Source organism: Perca flavescens, chromosome 5 (assembly GCF_004354835.1).
Source record: "Perca flavescens isolate YP-PL-M2 chromosome 5, PFLA_1.0, whole genome shotgun sequence".
In the NCBI taxonomy this organism is placed as follows: domain Eukaryota; kingdom Metazoa; phylum Chordata; class Actinopteri; order Perciformes; family Percidae; genus Perca; species Perca flavescens.
In genome coordinates, this window is record NC_041335.1 from 31127522 (window position 1) to 31146602 (window position 19081).

The following is a 19081-nucleotide window of genomic DNA, read 5'->3' on the forward strand; positions in this document are numbered from 1 at the left end:
TACCCATGAGAAGCCATTTGACTTGTCACAGCAGCCGTCTCAGAATAGAACATGGAGTTTCCCCATGAAAACACAGCAAAGCAGCAGCAGCACACAGGCAACACGGCACTGGCCCACTTTCTCCTCAGCATAAAAAGAGGAGACACACACACACACACACACACACACACGCGCGCCCCTCCTTCCTCTCCCATCTGTCACCATGAAATATGGATGCCGCTGCTGCTATTAGGAATCACACACAGGCACTCTCTTCTCTTGCACACACATGTACATATCCACTTTCTATCATGCACAACATGCTTAAACACACACTCAGACACACCAATGCACACTCACTCAGCCAGCCGTCTCACAAGGGCCCCCATCCAGTGTGGGTGGATGGGGGTGGAGGGGAAAAGACTGCATCTCATTCTGACTGGGAAAAGAATAATTAGCATAGCAAGCTGGTGAAATCCCAGGAGTGTTTTTTTTATTTTTTATTTAACCTAATCAAGGTGATAATAAGATAAAAAAAAAGACAGCATACATGTCACTACTATGAAGCAGCAGTGTGGTGTTCTTGCTAGTTTGACAGACTGTCTGTTGAACAAAGGACCAGAGTGTCTGCCCTTGAGAAGTGTCCTCAAATAAGTCATTGAATCCCTGCCAGCTTAAGGGACGCTGTTCTCTAGCTAACCCTGACCTCGGACCTTCCTGTCCAGGTGGACAAAAAAGGAGGGAAAGCCAACAAAAAATCTGGTCATTTTGGGGCTCAATCAGTGTCTCTTTCCAAATGTATAATTTATAGAGCAAATAAAAAATCTTATAGTAAGTGGATTATATCTAGAGCTGCAACTATCACTTTTTCATTTTTATAATTGATGTACTGTATGTCATCTATGCATATAATCAATTATTAATAATATAAAATGTCAGATTAGTAAAGAAGAAAAAAAAAAGAGCCTCTCTCAATCCCCACTGAGTCCAGGAGAATGTCTTTAGATGTGTGATTTGTCCAACAAATGGTCGAAAAACTAAAGATGTTTAATTTACTCATGTTTGAGAGGCTGAAACTAGGGAATGGTTTGGTAGAGAAGTCTGAAAGCATTGAGAGACAAACTAACACATTTTGGGTTTTGGTCTTTTTATCAAATTTCTTTTACACTTAATTAGTAACGGGCGAATCGTTTCAGCACCAGTTATTTATTTTTTTCTTATGGTGTGGAGATGTTTGTGTGATTTAACAGAAGTGGAATTGTATTTTGACTGCGCTCAATGGGATGCTAACCTGCAGGAGGAGCCCTTCCAGAATTGTGCTAATTGTGCTAATTTGTGCTCCGTGTGTCCTGAATTGCTGCTGCAGTTTGGCTTTCTTTCCTACAGAGAATGTCATAAGAACAAAAACCTAAGCCTTGCTCTCTTTTTAAATATTGGACATTAGGAGGAATGGTATTGAAATGAATAGGTTTGAGATTTACTTTACTTACAGTCTGTTACAGCTGTTTCACCAGATAACAGTCATGAATCTGTCCTCCTGTGCAGGTGCCTGTTTCTGCCCAGCCTGGCTCCACACAACGCTCCCACCAACAACACCAACGCCTCGGGTGTCAGCGACGGAGCAGTGCTGAGCGGGATGGGTACAGGTAAAGACAGCCTAAGCTTTCTTTATTTTGCAGTTGGATAATCTAGTACAAGGGGTTACTATATTAGCCTCTACATTGCACCTTGAAATGTAGAGACATGTTGACTACTTGCCAGACTAGTTGGTGAACTAACGAGTAGGGCTGCACAATTAATCGCAATTTTATCGAAATCGCAATATGGACTAGTGCAATATCCAAAATCGCAGGAGCAGCACAATATTTGTTAAAGGCTAAATATGTGCCAAACCAGTCTGAATGAAGTATTGTGGTGCTGTAGAGACATCAACATGTGAATAACTAACATGTTTTTCATTTTAATATTTTTCAATGAAAATAAGAATAATGATACAAAAATGATCATTCCCTCCAATATCGTGAATCATATCGCAATCGCAATATCAGTCAAAATAATCACAATTGGATATAATATATTGTGTAGCCCTACTAACAAGACGCAAACACAGTCATCCTATTGACAAATTTTAGTCTGTGTGTAAGACGACAAAGTTGACTAAAAAGAGGAATAAAAGAACATCTTTTGGAAATTGATCTTAATGCCTTAATTACAAAAATTAGGAAAATCCAAGCTTTAAGGACATACAATTTTCTTTGTGAATGAATAACGTATCGTAAATAAATAAATAAATGTTCTTCCTTAAAATTCAGGGGGAATAAGTATCCGCACCCCTATGTTAAATTCCCATAGAGGCAGCAAGATTTTTATTTTTAAAGGTTATTTCATGGATCCAGGATACTATGCATCCTGAAAAGTTCCCTTAGCCTTTGGAATTAAAATAGCCCCACATCATCACATACCCTTCACCATACCTAGAGATTGGCATGGTTTTATTTCAGTTAGCCTAATAGCTGGTTTGATTTCCATTGAGAGATGATCTTATGGAAAGTACCCCATGCCAATCGTGAGATATGGTGAAAGGTATGTGATGATGTGGGGCTATTTTTTAATTAAGGCATTAAGATCAATTTCCAAAAGATGTTTTTTTTTTATTCCTCTTTTTAGTCGACTTTAGCATGGGTGTGTAAACATGTGCAAGCCACTGTATTTTGATTCAGAATACATCTTCAGTCTTTTTCACCAAAATACACATTAGGAAACTGCATTTTCAAGCATTTTGAGTAGATGTTTCACAGTGACTTGGTTCGGCTTGTTGGATTGTTGGCACATTTAATTTGGCTTTTCATTTTCTTCAAAAGGGAGAACGTTGTATTAGTATTTTAATATTAGTGTAGGATTTAACCACCAACCAACAGCCACTTTCTGGTCTCTCTTTACCAGCAGGTTTGGCAGACAACAAGCTGTTAGTTACCAAAATAAGTTTTTTATTCTTGCCCTGATAGTATTAACATGTTCTGTCGTTGTTACAGAAATGATTGAGGTATACAAACATTTTTCCACTAAAGCAGTGAAAGAGTAAGAATACATTCTGATATTTGAAGTCTTCATATTGCTTCCTCCCGCACAACCCAGCTGTTGTTAATCCTAACACATGAAACACATTATCTCCCTCTTCGAACACTTAAAATGCACATTTTGCCCCATTTCTTAAACCACACACACCGTCTTTGCGTTAACTTGTTACATCTTTAGTGTTCTATTTGTGCACCATCTTCCTCATCACTTTCGTTTGTTTTCCCTAGTGCATCTGCATTCCTCTTGTTTTTCACTTTCTTCCTTCGTCTCGGGGCACAGTGTTTTTTTGTTTTTTTTTAAACTTCTCAGGATTTCTTTGTCTCACCCACAAAAAGTGTATTTGTTCTGATGTTTTCAGTTTTCATCATTTGTGCTTGCAAAAGAAAAACTCCAACACCTAAAACCCAAACAGCAACCCAACCCAAAGACCTGAAGGCTGAGATAGAAATAATCTGTGACGTTATGGTTGATTTTCTAGTCTGTAGCATCATTTAGTATTTATGAAGCACAGCTAGACTTCTCCTCTCCTCTCCCTTGCTCATCCTCTCCCTCTCGCTCTCCCTCTCCCTCTTCCTCTTCCACATTACTATCATTTCTCCATCTGTTTACCTATTCATCAGCTCCCTATGCACTCATCCACCCCACGCTCTCCTCCTCTTGTTTTCTCCAGCCAGTCACCCAACACTATTTATAGACCTCGCCCTTTTTATTTCCCCCTTTATCTCTTCTGTCACCCACATCTTCCTTTTCTCTGTCTCTAAACCTTGACCTTTTTCTGTCTGTCTTTCTCCATCCCTTTCACTTTCTCCTTTACTGTTTCTCCTTTTTCTTTCCCCTCCATCCTTCTTCCTCTTGTCACTTTACCTTCTTGCCTTTCTTGCCTCCTTTGTCTCAATCTTCTTCCTCCCCCTCCTCTGTCCTCCCTTCTTCCCTTTCCTATACCACTCCTGTCTGACCCATATCCTTGGATGACATCATCAAGAAAATCATTTATCAAAGTATCCTCCATCTGCTCAGGAACTCCTAGCACCTCTGGTGTATCAACCATCTACTGTTTTATAAAAATAGATGTATTCCCTCAAACCAATTTCATCATTGTCTTGGTGTTTGCAGCAGTTTTGCTGCAGCTTTTTCTGCAACTTTTGTGGTGGTTTTTATTTCAGTAATCCAAGTCTCATGAGTCCATAGTCAGCTCCACGAGTAAGAAGTAATGTAATAGTATTAGTGAACTTGCAATTGGCTTGTAGTTGGGTATGTCCTCCAGTAAGGCCTAATGTAAAAATGATGGAGATGTGCCAGCAGACAGTGAATTATGGTATTCTGCCCAATTTTAATTTGTTTTATAAACTTGTTGTGTGACAGCAGGACAGTGTGGCTCAAAGACTAATTGCCTTCAGGTTTGAGCAGTGTTACTCATTTGCATGTTGCGCCATAATTTGAGTTCTTTTTTTTATGGCAAAAACATTGTCTGCCTATTTCTGCCCTGAAGGCTGAGTTTGGATCTCTATACCTGCACTAATTAGACCAAAAAGAAAACATGCAATTCTCCAAGCACCCGCAAAGGGTGCAGTGCTGCCACACAAATAGAGTCTTGGTACTACTGTGCTATTTGCACGTATTTAAATGAGGTAATATGCATACAACAGTCGTTGTAATATGCAAAAACAGTCCAATTCACAAAGATCAGCACAAATCAAACGCAGTTACAGTAACATTATTAGCGTCTTTAGAGAGTTGGGGGTATCTGAAGCCAATTTATAAGGGGTGTCCTCCACTTCAAATCCCTACATCTTATTTTACAGTCTGAAGGTGTGCTTTTGAAAACAGCGCTGACAGACTGGAATATTGAATCCCAAATACGGTTTCTCTCGGTCACATTTAAAATAATGTTTGTTTGTTTTTTTATGATTTGTACAGTGGTGAGATAAGACAACCTAAGGGGCTAGTGGTGTATTTCACCTTTAAAAGAAAAAATCATTCAAGATCATAGATTACATTTAGACAAAATGAGAGTGACATTAACATTAAACAAAATGAAGCCAAGCTGATGTAATGCATGAATAGAATTCACATTACACGTTTATGTTGTTATTTTTTGCCACAATTCCAGCTCATTTTTGCTGTTAACATCAAGTTGTTGCCAGCAGCAACAAAACAAGAGTAAACATGCAGTCAGTCCAAACTATAATATCTGTGGCACTCGGTAAATAAATGAAAATGTCTCACAGGCAAAATGTTTTTCAGAGAGCTGCAAATGTTAGAAACCCAATATGGTGTATACACGCCACAAGTCCTGGAGGCCAATTTGTGGAGAAAACAAATGTGTTTGTCCTATTTTACACAGTTCAGTGTATCAACATGTACATGTAATAGTAGGTAGCACCTCACATGGGTCAGTTTGTGTTGTTTTGGAAATCCCAGAGCAAAATATGTGGCTGCGGTGTAGAAAGTATTGTGATGAACAGACAACATGTCTCTTGTCTTTAGATTTTTAATGTTGTTTTTTTTTATGACTGCTTTTCCTTTTCTGAGGTTCTTCATTCTTTATTTTCTCTCCTCATTTGATTGTTCCTTTCTTCTGTCCCTTATTTATAGACTATGTTTTTTATTTTTTTATTATTTTTTTATTTTAGGGAACCCAACATGTCAAGCCCCTCGAGGGTTTTCAGGGTTTCCTTTGCGTGTCTTTTTTTACTTATTTTGTCGTATATGTAACACACATAAAAAAACAAAAAAAAGAATCAAATCAAACCATACTGTAGAACATAGCAGTCTGGCCTTAGGAAATATTAAAGAAAATTACACATCCTCTGATCTCTTTTTCTTCCACCTTTCCCTCTTTCCCCTCCAGGGGAGCGCTTGTTCCCTCCTCCGTCAGGCCTGAGCTACTCCACCTGGTTCTGCGTCGAGCGTTTCAGCGCGGCTCCGCAGGCCCACCCGGTGCGGCTGCTGACCGTCGTCCGTCGGGCCACGTCCTCAGAGCAACACTACGTCTGCCTGGCGGTGGTGCTGTCCGCCAAAGATCGCTCGCTCACCGTCTCCACCAAGGAGGAGCTGCTGCAGACCTACTGTGAGTACAGCAGTAGGATGTAACAACCGGTTTCATTTATTGCATCAGATGGTGTTTTCGACATCAAATGGAGTCCAAATAATTGGCAAAGTAAGAAGTGAATACAAAATTGGCGCAGTTTAGTTGAAGAATAGGCCACAGGTTCGACTCTGCAGTGAGGGAAGTCAACATTTACACATGACTCTGAGCAATTAAGATATTTCGTATGTTGTGTAAACCTGACATGCAAACAAAATATGGCTTTTCAATGGTGGTCCAGTGCATATACAATTTTAAACCTGCTTCTGTTGTTGTAGATATCAATGATGATAGAATATTATATCAACCGTGGATTGAATCATCTCAGTATGTATTTAAATGTAGAAACTGTTTATATGTTGTGTTTTTAAGGGTGGTTAGTGGGAGAAGTCTGCATATCTATAACACCTTATCAAGCTGTGCCTTGTGGGATTTCAGTCGGTAACCCAGAGGTCATGTTTTTACGCCTGCCCCGAGCCCTCTGACTCATCGATACTGCCCCCCTGCTTCCCTCTCCCTCCCCCCATCAAGCAGCGGATGAGTCGAGTGAAGAAGCCTCCTTCTATGAGATCCTTCCCTGCTGTGCTCGTTTCCGCTGCGGCGAGCTGATCGCCGAGGGCCAGTGGCACCACCTGGTGCTGGTCATGAGCAAAGGCATGCTGAAGAACAGCATGGCCACGCTGTACATCGATGGCCAGCTCATCAGCACTGTCAAGGTAAAGTTATAGACTTGAGTGAAATCATACATGTGCAACATCTCAGGAAAAGTCTTCCTCAGCAGTTTGCTGGACTGAGCATATAATGGAAATACTGACATATACATTGGACCCTGTGTGTGTGTGTGTGTGTGTGTGTGTGTGTGTGTGTGTGTGTGTGAGTGTGTCTGTGTGTGTGTGCGTGCGTTAGGGTTGGGTATTGTTTTTGTTTTTTTTCGATACCGGTGCTAAATCGATACTTTTAAAACCGTGCCGGTGCCGAACCGGCACGGTAATTTATTTATAATGTATATAATATAAAATATAAAAAAGGAGCAAAAAATGACATTGTTTGTTTATTGCTAAGGCCATATGGTCAAAATTAAATGATTGATTAATAATGCAATAACAATAACACATAACAATGACTTATTTCACCAGTAAATTGCTGGTAAATGACAAAAACAAGCCCCTAAAAAAATAAAAATAAAAAGAATCTATTTAGAAATTATTCAGGCGGTTCGTTTGGGCATTCATCCAAATATCAGTGCTGTTCCGAATGTGCTGATGTGTATAATTTCCTATTCTCATTATCCTATATTGTAGATGGACATGTGGATAGAAATATGCAGAGTAGATATCAGCATACTGTGATGGGGCCTGTGGTTTAGTGACTTTAGATTCCCCTGAGATTAGAGAGCAGAGCAGGGGAACGGCGTGGCAGACCACAAGTCCCAGCTTCATCTCAGCACTGCTGATAACAGCAGCTTCATTTCCTGCTGAGGTCTTCATACAGGAAACAAAAAGCTAGTCATATGTTTCTGGTGTGTCTGTGTGCATGTAAGAGTGTACTTGCGGTTGTGTTTTTTGCCCTCTGGGAATGGGTGTCTGTAAAGCACAAAACTTTGCTCTTACTGTAGGTATACAGTCTCCAAAGATCTTTTCGGTACTCTTCGCCAAAATGAAAAAGTATCTACCCATTAACAACAAGAACAACGGTGCATTCAGTACCTCAAGCTGATGATTTATGAATAATGAATAGATGATACATTGTGCAGCTTTTTAACTCGTTTGTTGTATTGTAACCCTGACCTTAGATTTACACATCTCTAACATACAGTGAGGAAAATAAGTATTTGAACACCCTACTATTTTGCAAGTTCTCCCACTTGGAAATCATGGAGGGGTCTGAAATTGTCATCGTAGGTGCATGTCTACTGTGAGAGACCTAATCTAAAATAAAAAAATCCAGAAATCACAATGTATGATTTTTTAACTATTTATTTGTATGATACAGCTGCAAATAAGTATTTGAACACATGAGAAAATCAATGTTAATATTTGGTACAGTAGCCTTTGTTTGCAAGTACAGAGGTCAAACGTTTCCTGTAGTTTTTCACCAGGTTTGCACACACTGCAGGAGGGATTTTGGCCCACTCCCCCACACAGATCTTCTCTAGATCAGTCAGGTTTCTGGGCTGTCGCTGAGAAACAGAGTTTGAGCTCCCTCCAAAGATTCTCTATTGGGTTTAGGTCTGGAGACTGGCTAGGCCACACCAGAACCTTGATATGCTTCTTACAGAGCCACTCCTTGGTTATCCTGGCTGTGTGCTTCGGGTCATGGTCATGTTGGAAGACCCAGCCTCGACCCATCTTCAATGCTCTAACTGAGGGAAGGAGGTTGTTCCCCAAAATCTCGCAATACATGGCCCCGGTCATCCTCTCCTTAATACAGTGCAGTCGCCCTGTCCCATGTGCAGAAAAACACCCCCAAAGCATGATGCTACCACCCCCATGCTTCACAGTAGGGATGGTGTTCTTGGGATGGTACTCATCATTCTTCTTCCTCCAAACACGGTTAGTGGAATTATGACCAAAAAGTTCTATTTGGGTCTCATCTGACCACATGACATTCTCCCATGACTCCTCTGGATCATCCAAATGGTCATTGGCAAACTTAAGACGGGCCTTGACATGTGCTGGTTTAAGCAGGGGAACCTTCCGTGCCATGCATGATTTCAAACCATGACGTAGTGTATTACCAACAGTAACCTTGGAAACGGTGGTCCCAGCTCTTTTCAGGTCATTGACCAGCTCCTCCTGTGTAGTTCTGGGCTGATTTCTCACCTTTCTTAGGATCATTGAGACCCCACAAGGTGAGATCTTGCATGGAGCCCCAGTCCGAGGGAGATTGACAGTCATGTTTAGCTTCTTCCATTTTCTAATGATTGAAACAGTGGACCTTTTTTCACCAAGCTGGTTGGCAATTTCCCCGTTCCAGCCTTGTGGAGGTGTACAATTTTGTCTCTAGTGTCTTTGGACAGCTCTTTGGTCTTGGCCATGTTAGTAGTTGGATTCTTACCGATTGTATGGGGTGGACAGTGTCTTTATGCAGCTAACGACCTCAAACAGGTACATCTAATTTAGGATAATAAATGGAGTGGAGGTGGACATTTTAAAGGCAGACTAACAGGTCTTTGAGGGTCAGAATTCTAGCTGATAGACAGGTGTTCAAATACTTATTTGCCGCTGTATCATACAAATCAATAGTTAAAAAATCATACATTGTGATTTCTGGATTTTTTATTTTAGATTATGTCTCTCACAGTGGACATGCACCTACGATGACAATTTCAGACCCCTCCATGATTTCCAAGTGGGAGAACTTGCAAAATAGCAGGGTGTTCAAATACTTATTTTCCTCACTGTATATACGTTTGTCCAAAGAACTGTTAAAAAGCTTGTTTGGTAGTGAGCAAAGACAGTATTTGTTAACCCTCTGAGCAGCCCTGTCCACTTTTGTGTATCATTAAAGGCTGCATCCGGTGACTATTTTTGATTATATTTTAATCCTATAATCATTTTTAGGTTTACTCGATTTATGCGTTGGTCATGAAATAGTGAAAAATGGTCATTACAAGTTCCCAGGCCTAAAAGTGTCTTTAAGTATCTTGTTTAGTCCGACCAACAGTCTGAAACCCAAAGATATTGAATTTGCAATGATAGATTTTATTAAAACCTATATAAAAAGTTATTTTATTCTGCACTTACTCTAAAATGTGCAAATTGGTTGCCTTGTTCATTTCTACTCATTCTGCTGCTGCTATTATAATAAAATGCTCACATTTAAATGTTACCCACATATCTAAAACATGTAAACAACTAAATAGCTTTGCTCACTGTTCTGGTATGACACAAATGACTGACTGTGTGGCTGAAATCTTCAGCTCTATCTTTGTGTGTCAATTTCTGAATGTGATATTCCCTTATAGAAATCACTCATCTGCACCATTGCCCTCCCCCCTTTACTCTCCTCCAGCTCCACTACGTCCACAGTGCACCCGGTGGCTCCGGCTCCACCAACCCCCCTGTGCTGAGCACTGTGTACGGGTATGTGGGGACGCCGCCTGCACAGCGCCAGCTCTCCAGCCTGGTGTGGCGCCTGGGGCCCAGCCACTTCCTGGAGGAGGTCCTGCCCGCCACCAGCGTCGCCGCCATCTACGAACTGGGACCCAACTACGTGGGCAGCTTCCAGGCCGTCTACCTGCCTTGTGAGTGGTCCGCTTCATCCTCTTCCGCTGCTTTGACAAGTTTACTCTTCAATTCTCATATTCTTTTATTTAGTGTGCCATCTTCATCTTTTTTCTATCCTTTATACCTTTTTCTACCCTTGCCTTTTTGAAATTGGATCCCCTTTCCTCACATCTCTGTCATATCTTTACCATACCTCCCCGTCTGTCTTTTTTTATTGTCTCAGGTAAAGACTCGAAGACAGAGGGAGCACCTGCCTCCCCAGTGGCGTTGGTACCAGAGGAGAAGGTGTCCTTCAGTCTCTATGCGCTCTCTGTCACTACTCTCTCTGTGGCTAAGATCAGGAAAGTCTACAACAAACTGGACAGCAAAGCTATCGCCAAACAGGTCAGACATACCTCTGCTCTGTAGAATGAAAGTCACCATGTTTGTATTGTATTTTATTGAAGCCAGTGTAGAATCTGAGAGTGTACATCTTTGGGGACTTTGTCAAAAGCAATCATGGAGCCTAAAAAAGGGAGAATGTGCTGAAAGGAGCATATAGACTGGAGCAATCAACTGACTAAAGCCTCACAATGGCTTTATAAAATGGAGAATGAGTGTTTCCAAAAAATATTATCATTGGAGGAACATATACTCGCTCACACACACACACACACACACACACACACACACACACACACACACACACACACACACACACACACACACACACACACACACACACACACCCACACACAGAAGTAGGCAGACAGACAGAGGTGTGTGATGATGAACAAAAGACAGCAGCCAGTGCCTCGAGTTTACAGCTAATCACCCGAAAGACAAAACAAATAGTTAACTTCTGTCTTGCTAACATGCCTGAGCTACTTGCTAATGTAATAAGTTAGCTAAGGTTTAGCCGAGGCATCATGGCCATACAGGCTAATGTTCTGTACTTAATGGAGACACTCCAGATGAACAGCTACAGTAAAATCAGTGTCTAATAACGTCATCACAATCGCCACATTGATATGCAAATTAGGCAGTAACTAATTAAAATCCGCTAATTTGCATTCATTCGACAAGGCACTGCAGGTGAACAGGATAAACTAAATAACTAAACATATCACCACAGAACTTCCCCAGTTAATCAGTTAGGAGTCTTTTCCTCCTTAAATGTTAGGTATAAATATGTAGATTAATTTAGAAGAAATCTACAGATGCAGCCTAAAACAAATACCATCTAAATATGTATTTTGGAAGTTTTATTTCAATTAAAGTAAAAGAAGACATGGAAGCAAATTAGACCAAAATCTCTAAATGTACCAAAACATGAGAAAAGTGTCCTGCATTAAACAGTAACTTCATTATGTTTGACCGTAGGCTCCTCATCTAATAATAAGTGTTTTTTTTCTCATTAATGGTGCAGTGTTTTTTCCTGTGAAATTAACAAAATTGCAGCAGCAGCCTATTTCAGTTTAGTGTCAAGATTTGTTTCTGAGATTTTTAATTAAAAAAGCAAAAAAGTTTATTAAAAAACATGCACATTGTGGCAGAGTTTCCTTTGCTGTTTGTGATTAAACTGGTGAATACTAAAAAGTCTCTGTGAACTGATTATTTAGTTGAGTATTTATAAAAACTATTAAACAATTGCCTAAGGGAAATCAGATAAATTGGTAAGGTAGTCAGAGTTGTGTTAATATATTTAGTGTTTTGTTTAAATTTCATACAGATAATTATTTATTAAGTGTTGGTTCTTTTTTTTTTTTTTTTCCTTGAGCCCCTGCCGCCCAAAATGTCTCTGCACGTCCCTGTGCAGGTGCATAGTGGCTCGCAAAGGTCAAAGTCACTCTTCAACAGAAAATATGCAGTTAATCTACTCGCAAGATTGTTCATTTACACATAGTATGCATTTACAGGAACTAACACACCATCCCATTATGTGTGTGTTTGAGCTCCAAATGAGCTCCCTTTCCCGTCCTTATCTCTCTTCCCACCTGTCAAGTAATTTCCCAGCCTGCTCGGCCCACAGCGACTTACAGGAAGCAAACGGCAAAGAAGTGCAGAGGCAGCATTTCTGCTGCCACAGGAAACCTTTTGTAGAATAGGAAGAGAGTGGTTTATAGTAGCAGCAGTTAAGATAATACATTAGTGTTTTTGTTTTATAAAGATACAGGCCGTAACATTACTTCTTCTTTTGCATTAAAACTAGGAAAATGCCACATAACATTTTTTTTTCACACCTGTTTCACTTGATACTTGTTCTCTTATTTCATTATAACTGGCTGAATAAAAGCCCCACATCCACATCATGCAGTATTCAAACCCTACACAAAACAAAACTAAAAGTTTATAAGCAAAGACTATGTGGGATACATTTGACAAGGACAAATGAGAAAATCATGCAGAATGGTGAGAGAGTAAGGGAAATGGCTTCATAAAAAAAAACCTAAAAAGGAAGAGTGGCTTTGTGTTTGTGGGTTTTTTGGTTTGGATTTCTTTACTGAACATCTTCCCTCCCTCTGTAGCTGACTGTGTCCTCTCATGAAAACGCCACTCCGGTCAAGCTGATTCATAATGCTGCCGGCCACCTCAATGGGCCAGCGCGTACCATTGGAGCCGCTGTCATCGGATATTTAGGTAAGCCAAGTCTGTGAAATAACCCATAAAATCAGCAACGAATCCTGTTTTCTGTGACAAGCTCATACATTTGAAATGTCATATGCCATGAACTACTACAACTACTATTTCTAGTCACTGTTCCATTATCTTTATTGTGACTGTTATTGCCACTGTTCATCAAACCCCCAACCGGCACCGTCAGACACCGCCTACCAAGAGCCTGGGTCTGTCCCAGGTTTCTCCCTAAAAGGGAGTTTTTCCTCGCCACTGTCGCACTAAATGCTTGCTCTTGGGGGATTTACTAGAATTGTTGGATCCTTGTATGTTATAGAGTGTGGTCTAGACCTACTCTATCTGTAAAGTGTATTGAGATAACTCTTGTTATGATTTGATACTATAAATAAAATTGAATTGAAAAACGCACCTTTCCTTTTTCTTTTACCCCTTCAGGCGTCCGTGTTTTTGTGCCCAAACCCGTGGCCACCAACCTGCAGTATGTGGGTGGGGCAGCGGCCATCTTGGGCCTGGTTGCCATGGCGTCCGATGTGGAGGGGCTGTATGCTGCTGTCAAAGCTTTGGTGTGTGTTGTAAAAAGCAACCCTTTGGCCAGTAAGGAGATGGAGCGCATCAAAGGCTACCAGGTTAGATACAATTCTACAGTTTAACACCGGTCACACAACAAGTTCTGATTGTCTGGATTCTACCTGTAGGGTAGAAAAGCAGGGATACAAAAACTCATTAGTTGGTAAATACAGGCGTGGTGTGGTGGGTTTTATAACTGACTGTTAGGTGGCAGGTTTCTTTTGAAATATTTTGACACTTGACAAGTGATAAGTACTAATTATTTTCTCATTTTATTAAGAATTAACATAAGATGTAAAGCATCATCCAAATGTCATAAATATTGCCGCAATAGTTCGGCTGCTGTTTTGTTCGAAACGATATAGGAAAAATATATCCGCTAGACTTATATATACATATATTATACATATCCCATATCCTACGTACATAGCCCTCTCTCCTAATACCAGTTTAGAAATGACTACTCTGTTAAGTTTTATTCATATTTCCACTCGCCTCTCTTTGCTGCTGTGATTTTGTATATTTGTTTCTTATTTCTTTTTTCTAATTCTCATGTCTTCTGTTGGCTGTGATCTTAAAACTACTGTTTATTTTCTTGGCTGCACAATCACAAACGGAAAGCTAATAAGTTTGGTAAAACTGATATTTTATTTTCTACAGTGATAAAACAGAAATGTGACGTGACATTAAAAAGGCGATGAAATACGCTGGCTAAAATATTTGTTGCTGTTGTCTGTCCCGTGCAGCTGCTGGCTATGCTGCTGAAGAAGAAGCGCTCGCTGCTCAACAGCCACATCCTCCACCTCACCTTCTCTCTGGTGGGAACAGTTGACAGTGGCCACGAGACCTCCATCATTCCCAACTCCACCGCCTTCCAGGACTTGCTCTGTGACTTTGAGGTGAGGGCTTGGGGAATCAATCAAAACCACAATGCCAGCAAATCCTTAACGAAATAAAGCACCAAACTAATTCCATTTAACAGCATTATTGCATTCCACCAGTTAAAAGAAACATTTTGGCAACTGACCATTCATCAGCTTCTATCTGGCTGATGAAAGAGTGAGGGTCGCAGGTATATTTTTAAATGTTCTGGCTGCCGTGACATAATGAGAGAACCAGTTTTGGTTACACTTTACATGAAGGTCTCTACATAAGAGTGACATGACACTGTCATGAACGTGTCATAAACATTATAAACACGTCAAAAACGTTTATGACATAACGCTTCTTTTAGTAAGTGTCATTTGGTTTTTGTCATGACAAGTTAGGGTTAAGGTTAGGGTTCATGTGTCATGACAGTGTCATGTCACTCTTATGTAGATACCTTCAAGTAAAGTGTAACCAAACGTTTTTTACACGGCTGTTGAACCTTTTAGAAACTGGGCCACTCTGTGCCAAGATACCACCTGTCCTCGCCAGTAGTTTGTGTTGCCAAACACAACTTGTGTCGTCTCAGTCTGCTCCTTCTGCTCCTCAGGTCTGGCTCCACGCTCCCTACGAGCTCCATCTGTCTCTGTTTGAGCATTTCATCGAACTGCTGACAGAATCCAGGCAAGTGTCAACACTTCTTTAAGATCTGCCCAAAATAAAAAAAAAAGTGATTAAATAGTAAATGCTCATTATTATTATTTTACTGAGGACGTTTATTGGCAGCATGGATTACATGTCAGCAGAAAAGCTAAACTAACTGTGTTTACCACTTCCTGTATTGAACAGTGAGGCGGCTAAAAATGCCAAACTGCTGAGGGAGTTCCAGCTGATCCCCAGACTGCTGCTGACCCTGAGAGACACCTCGCTGTCCCAGCCAACCGTAGCTGCCATCAGCAATGTGCTCAGTCTGCTGCTGCAGGGCTTCCCCAACCCATATGATCTGCTGAGGTAAACACATGTTCACACATACCTATCCACAAGGAGTAAACATGTTGTACATTTAACTCATGCAGGATGAAGTAACCATAGCATTAGTAAATTACCAGAAGCAGTAGAGCTCAACATGCATATTGCATTAGTTAGTTATTACCGTATGCTTGATTCCAAAAACTGGGGAACGGGAAGCAAAAACACAAAACAAAAAGTTTTGTTCTTCGCCACACAGGTTTGGCCAGTTCATCTCCTCGACTCTTCCCACATTCGCCGTGTGTGAGAAGTTTGTCGTCATGGAAATCAATAATGAGGAGAAGATCGATGGAGGTAACAATAAATGAAATACATTACATCCTTTGTTTATGTGGCCAAATGCTGGAAAATACAAAAGCTGTTATTTTGATGTATATTCGGCTCGTAATATACACGCATATATATTCAAATTTTTGACAAACTTTCTAACTGATATGACCGATCTTTGTGCCTCCAGTTAATGACGATGATTTTGGCGGTCTCCTGTCAGCCAACCTCATTCTGCTGAGAAACCGACTGCTGGACAACCTGCTCAGACTGCTCTTCACCACCAAAGAGAAGTGGACAGTCAATGCCCAGTAAGTAACGCTAAAAGTAACCCGAGATGGTTGTGAGGGTAATAAAATTATGATAAAACAAAGGTTTTAGACATACCTCCGGCTTTAGAGCATCCGTTCACCCCATGAGCTCTCTGTTGTCCCCCCCCTCCTTAGGGCGTGTGAGGAGCTAGTGCGGACGCTGGGCTTTGATTGGCTCTTGATGTTCATGGAGGAACACCTTCACTCGAGCACGGTCACGGCAGCTCTGTGGATCCTGGTGGTGCTGCTCTCCAACCAATCCATCCTTAACCGCTTCAAAGAGGGCCTTTGCGGAGGAGGCTGGCTGGACCACACCGACTCTGTCCTGACCAATAAGATCGGCACAGTGCTGGGTGAGTGCACAAGCCTGCGTTGGCCCTGGACGGTTAATTAAACAGAATCTGGGAAACAATATAAACTCTCAAGTAGTTGTAGTTCTAGACTAGTGAATTTTAGGCAATTGTCTTGCAAGGACGTGTGCTTGATAATAGCTCACACTATTGTTTAATTCTTTACACTACACAATAACGTGCAGTGTATATACTGTATGTTGTAATATGGCTCAGCAGACGCCTCTCCAGACTCTGGCAACGCTTTCCGTCGGAGTTGGCCATCGTTCAGTAAACAGAAAGCTGCGCAGTTTGTGCGCCTCACTGCCAAGGGTTCGTCTTCATATTTTTTGCCTCCCTGCACTCCCTGCTGCTGCGACCGTAGTCCTTCCTGAGCTCAATGGTTTTCAACCTGCTCAGTTCGTCATTTTAAGTATTTGTAGGTATAAATAATTGTTAACTCTGGCCTTAAAATTGTGATTTTTATATTCTCTTTACAGGCACTTTTATGCTGTAATTATTAACGTGTTAAGTCAAAAATCAAGAATATGCTAACAGATTTCTATATTCGATTTTTTTTGTTTTACTTCCTTAAAATACATTGCAATCTCACCAATCTCATCTTACCAGCCTCCAGGTTGAGAACCACTGACCTTGCTTACGAAAACCTCGCTGAGTAGTGACATGGCCTAACAGAATTACAACTGCTGTAGTATTGTCTGAATGTATGCAATCAGGGTGAAACCCGTAGTTTTATTTGGATTTGGAGTTTGTCATCCAGCTCAACCCAATCCTACTCTTTAAATTTTTTTCTTAGGCCGGCTACACACTGGCTGCGTCGCGTGAGCGTGTCAGATGCGTGGCGTGTCCATTTATATTTCGGGTCCCACGTTAACAGGTTAGAGCTTACATACTGCCTGCGTGACACGCGCGTCTCGGGAAACGAAGACGCGTGCGTGCAAGAAATGGAACCGACACCTATTTTTCATGCTACACGCAAGTGTGTTTGAAGCGGTTGTGTCATTTTGACACAAATACATATTAATAAATGACATGTTGATGTTTGGAAGTCTCTAGGTTTTGACATAAATGCAGATGTAAATGTAATTTTAAAAGAAAATCAATTTTCAAATATTGCACCTGTCAATTACGAACAAAATATTCTGTAGCCTATTTTGCCATTAATACTGTCAACGTTGTCTTTGCTGTAATTAAATCAATATATATTCATGTTTAACATGAAGTATACTACTGCTTGAGTGCAATGGGAAACAAACATGTGTCCAGACAAGGCTAGCAGCAGCAGCAGCGCCGCGTCAGACACGTTTCTGGTGTGTAAAGACATAGAAAAATCCAGGCAGCTGACACGCTACAGAAACGCCACGCACACGCCACGCAGCCAGTGTGTAGCCGGCCTTAGTTTCCAGTTTGAATCCTGCCTGATTATCTTAGTTAAAGGATTTACCGTCCTGGGTTGTTATTATTATAACCATCTCCTTGATAAACCTGCCCTAACAGCTGTGTTCAGAGTTTCCAGTAGATGCTGTAGTCAGAGGGCGTGTGCGGTAATACCACCTGTCTGCCTGCATGCAACATTCACCCGCACTCCTCCCTTAACTCTCCATGCCCCCTCTTTAGGCTTCAACGTGGGCCGCAGTGCTGGTGGGCGCTCAACGGTGCGAGAGATCAACCGGGACGCTTGCCACTTCCCAGGATTGCCTGTGCTGCAGACCCTGCTGCCCAAACACACCAACGTGCCGGAGCTCTACTTCCTGCTCATGGCGCTGTTCCTGCAGCAGCCCGTCACCGAGCTGCCAGACAGCCTGCAGGTACATGTTAGTATACCCAACCTTCTTTCTTCTTCTACTAATACTAATGGATCTGCTCAGTTTTTTCTGAATCTATAAGTAATATTTATTGAATGTTACACACAAAAAATCGGTACATATGAAACTAATGGCGTTTTTCCATTACATGGTACCTGCTCGACTCGCCTCGACTCTACTCGGCGCACTGTGCGTCCCTTTTCCATTGCAGATTTTAGTATCGCCTCAGCGTGGCTGGTCGTCATAGCGACTGCCGTGGGCGTGGCTTGGTAGCTTTGCATTTCCCCCAATGATTTCCCCCGACTCAATTCCTGGTTCTCCTTCTCCGTAAACAACATGAAATCAACAAGATAGTTAGCTTTTCCTGCTCCAGATTTCCCACCATGGAAGAAAGAACAGGGGAGACACTTTGTTTCTCTCACTATATAACTCTACAGTCACTACTTGCTGCGGAGCTAATCGCCGGCACTCTCTCACTTCTCCCTCACTCACCAGCTACACACACACACACACACACACACACACACACACACACTGCGACTCAACACACAAACCAGCGCACAAGTATAAACATCAGGCCACTTGTATATATGCTACGGAGAAAGCTCTGCGTGGAGCCTCCGGCAGCAAAAAACACCGCTGGCTAAACTATTTAAAAATGCCGTCTCTCGCTAGCAATGCAGTGATCAGTGACGATTCTTTCCGACCAATCTGTAGCCTGCAGGGTTTCACGTCACCTTCTCGGCTCGCCTCAGCTCGCTTGGAACCTCGACTGAGGAGGTACTAAAAAAAGTACTTGTTAGCAGGTACCAGGTTCTTTTTTTCAAAAAAGGCGAGTAGAGTCGAGGCGAGTAGGTACCATGTAATGGAAAAGCGCCATAAAGAACATACTTTA

General features: G+C 41.4%; 1 protein-coding gene across 1 annotated transcript in view; it reads left to right on the forward strand.

Annotated features, from left to right (window-relative positions):
• The window catches only part of wdfy3 (WD repeat and FYVE domain containing 3), a 122110-nt gene that overhangs the window by 62350 nt on the left and 40679 nt on the right, over window positions 1-19081 (forward strand). Inside the window, exons 19-32 of the mRNA XM_028579180.1 lie at window positions 1525-1625; window positions 5909-6127; window positions 6680-6861; window positions 10160-10391; window positions 10598-10758; window positions 12882-12993; window positions 13426-13616; window positions 14304-14456; window positions 15035-15108; window positions 15274-15435; window positions 15653-15747; window positions 15911-16031; window positions 16167-16384; window positions 17999-18252. Of these exons, the coding sequence (XP_028434981.1) occupies window positions 1525-1625; window positions 5909-6127; window positions 6680-6861; window positions 10160-10391; window positions 10598-10758; window positions 12882-12993; window positions 13426-13616; window positions 14304-14456; window positions 15035-15108; window positions 15274-15435; window positions 15653-15747; window positions 15911-16031; window positions 16167-16384; window positions 17999-18252 (2275 nt within the window). The remainder of the gene's footprint in view (window positions 1-1524; window positions 1626-5908; window positions 6128-6679; window positions 6862-10159; window positions 10392-10597; window positions 10759-12881; window positions 12994-13425; window positions 13617-14303; window positions 14457-15034; window positions 15109-15273; window positions 15436-15652; window positions 15748-15910; window positions 16032-16166; window positions 16385-17998; window positions 18253-19081) is intronic.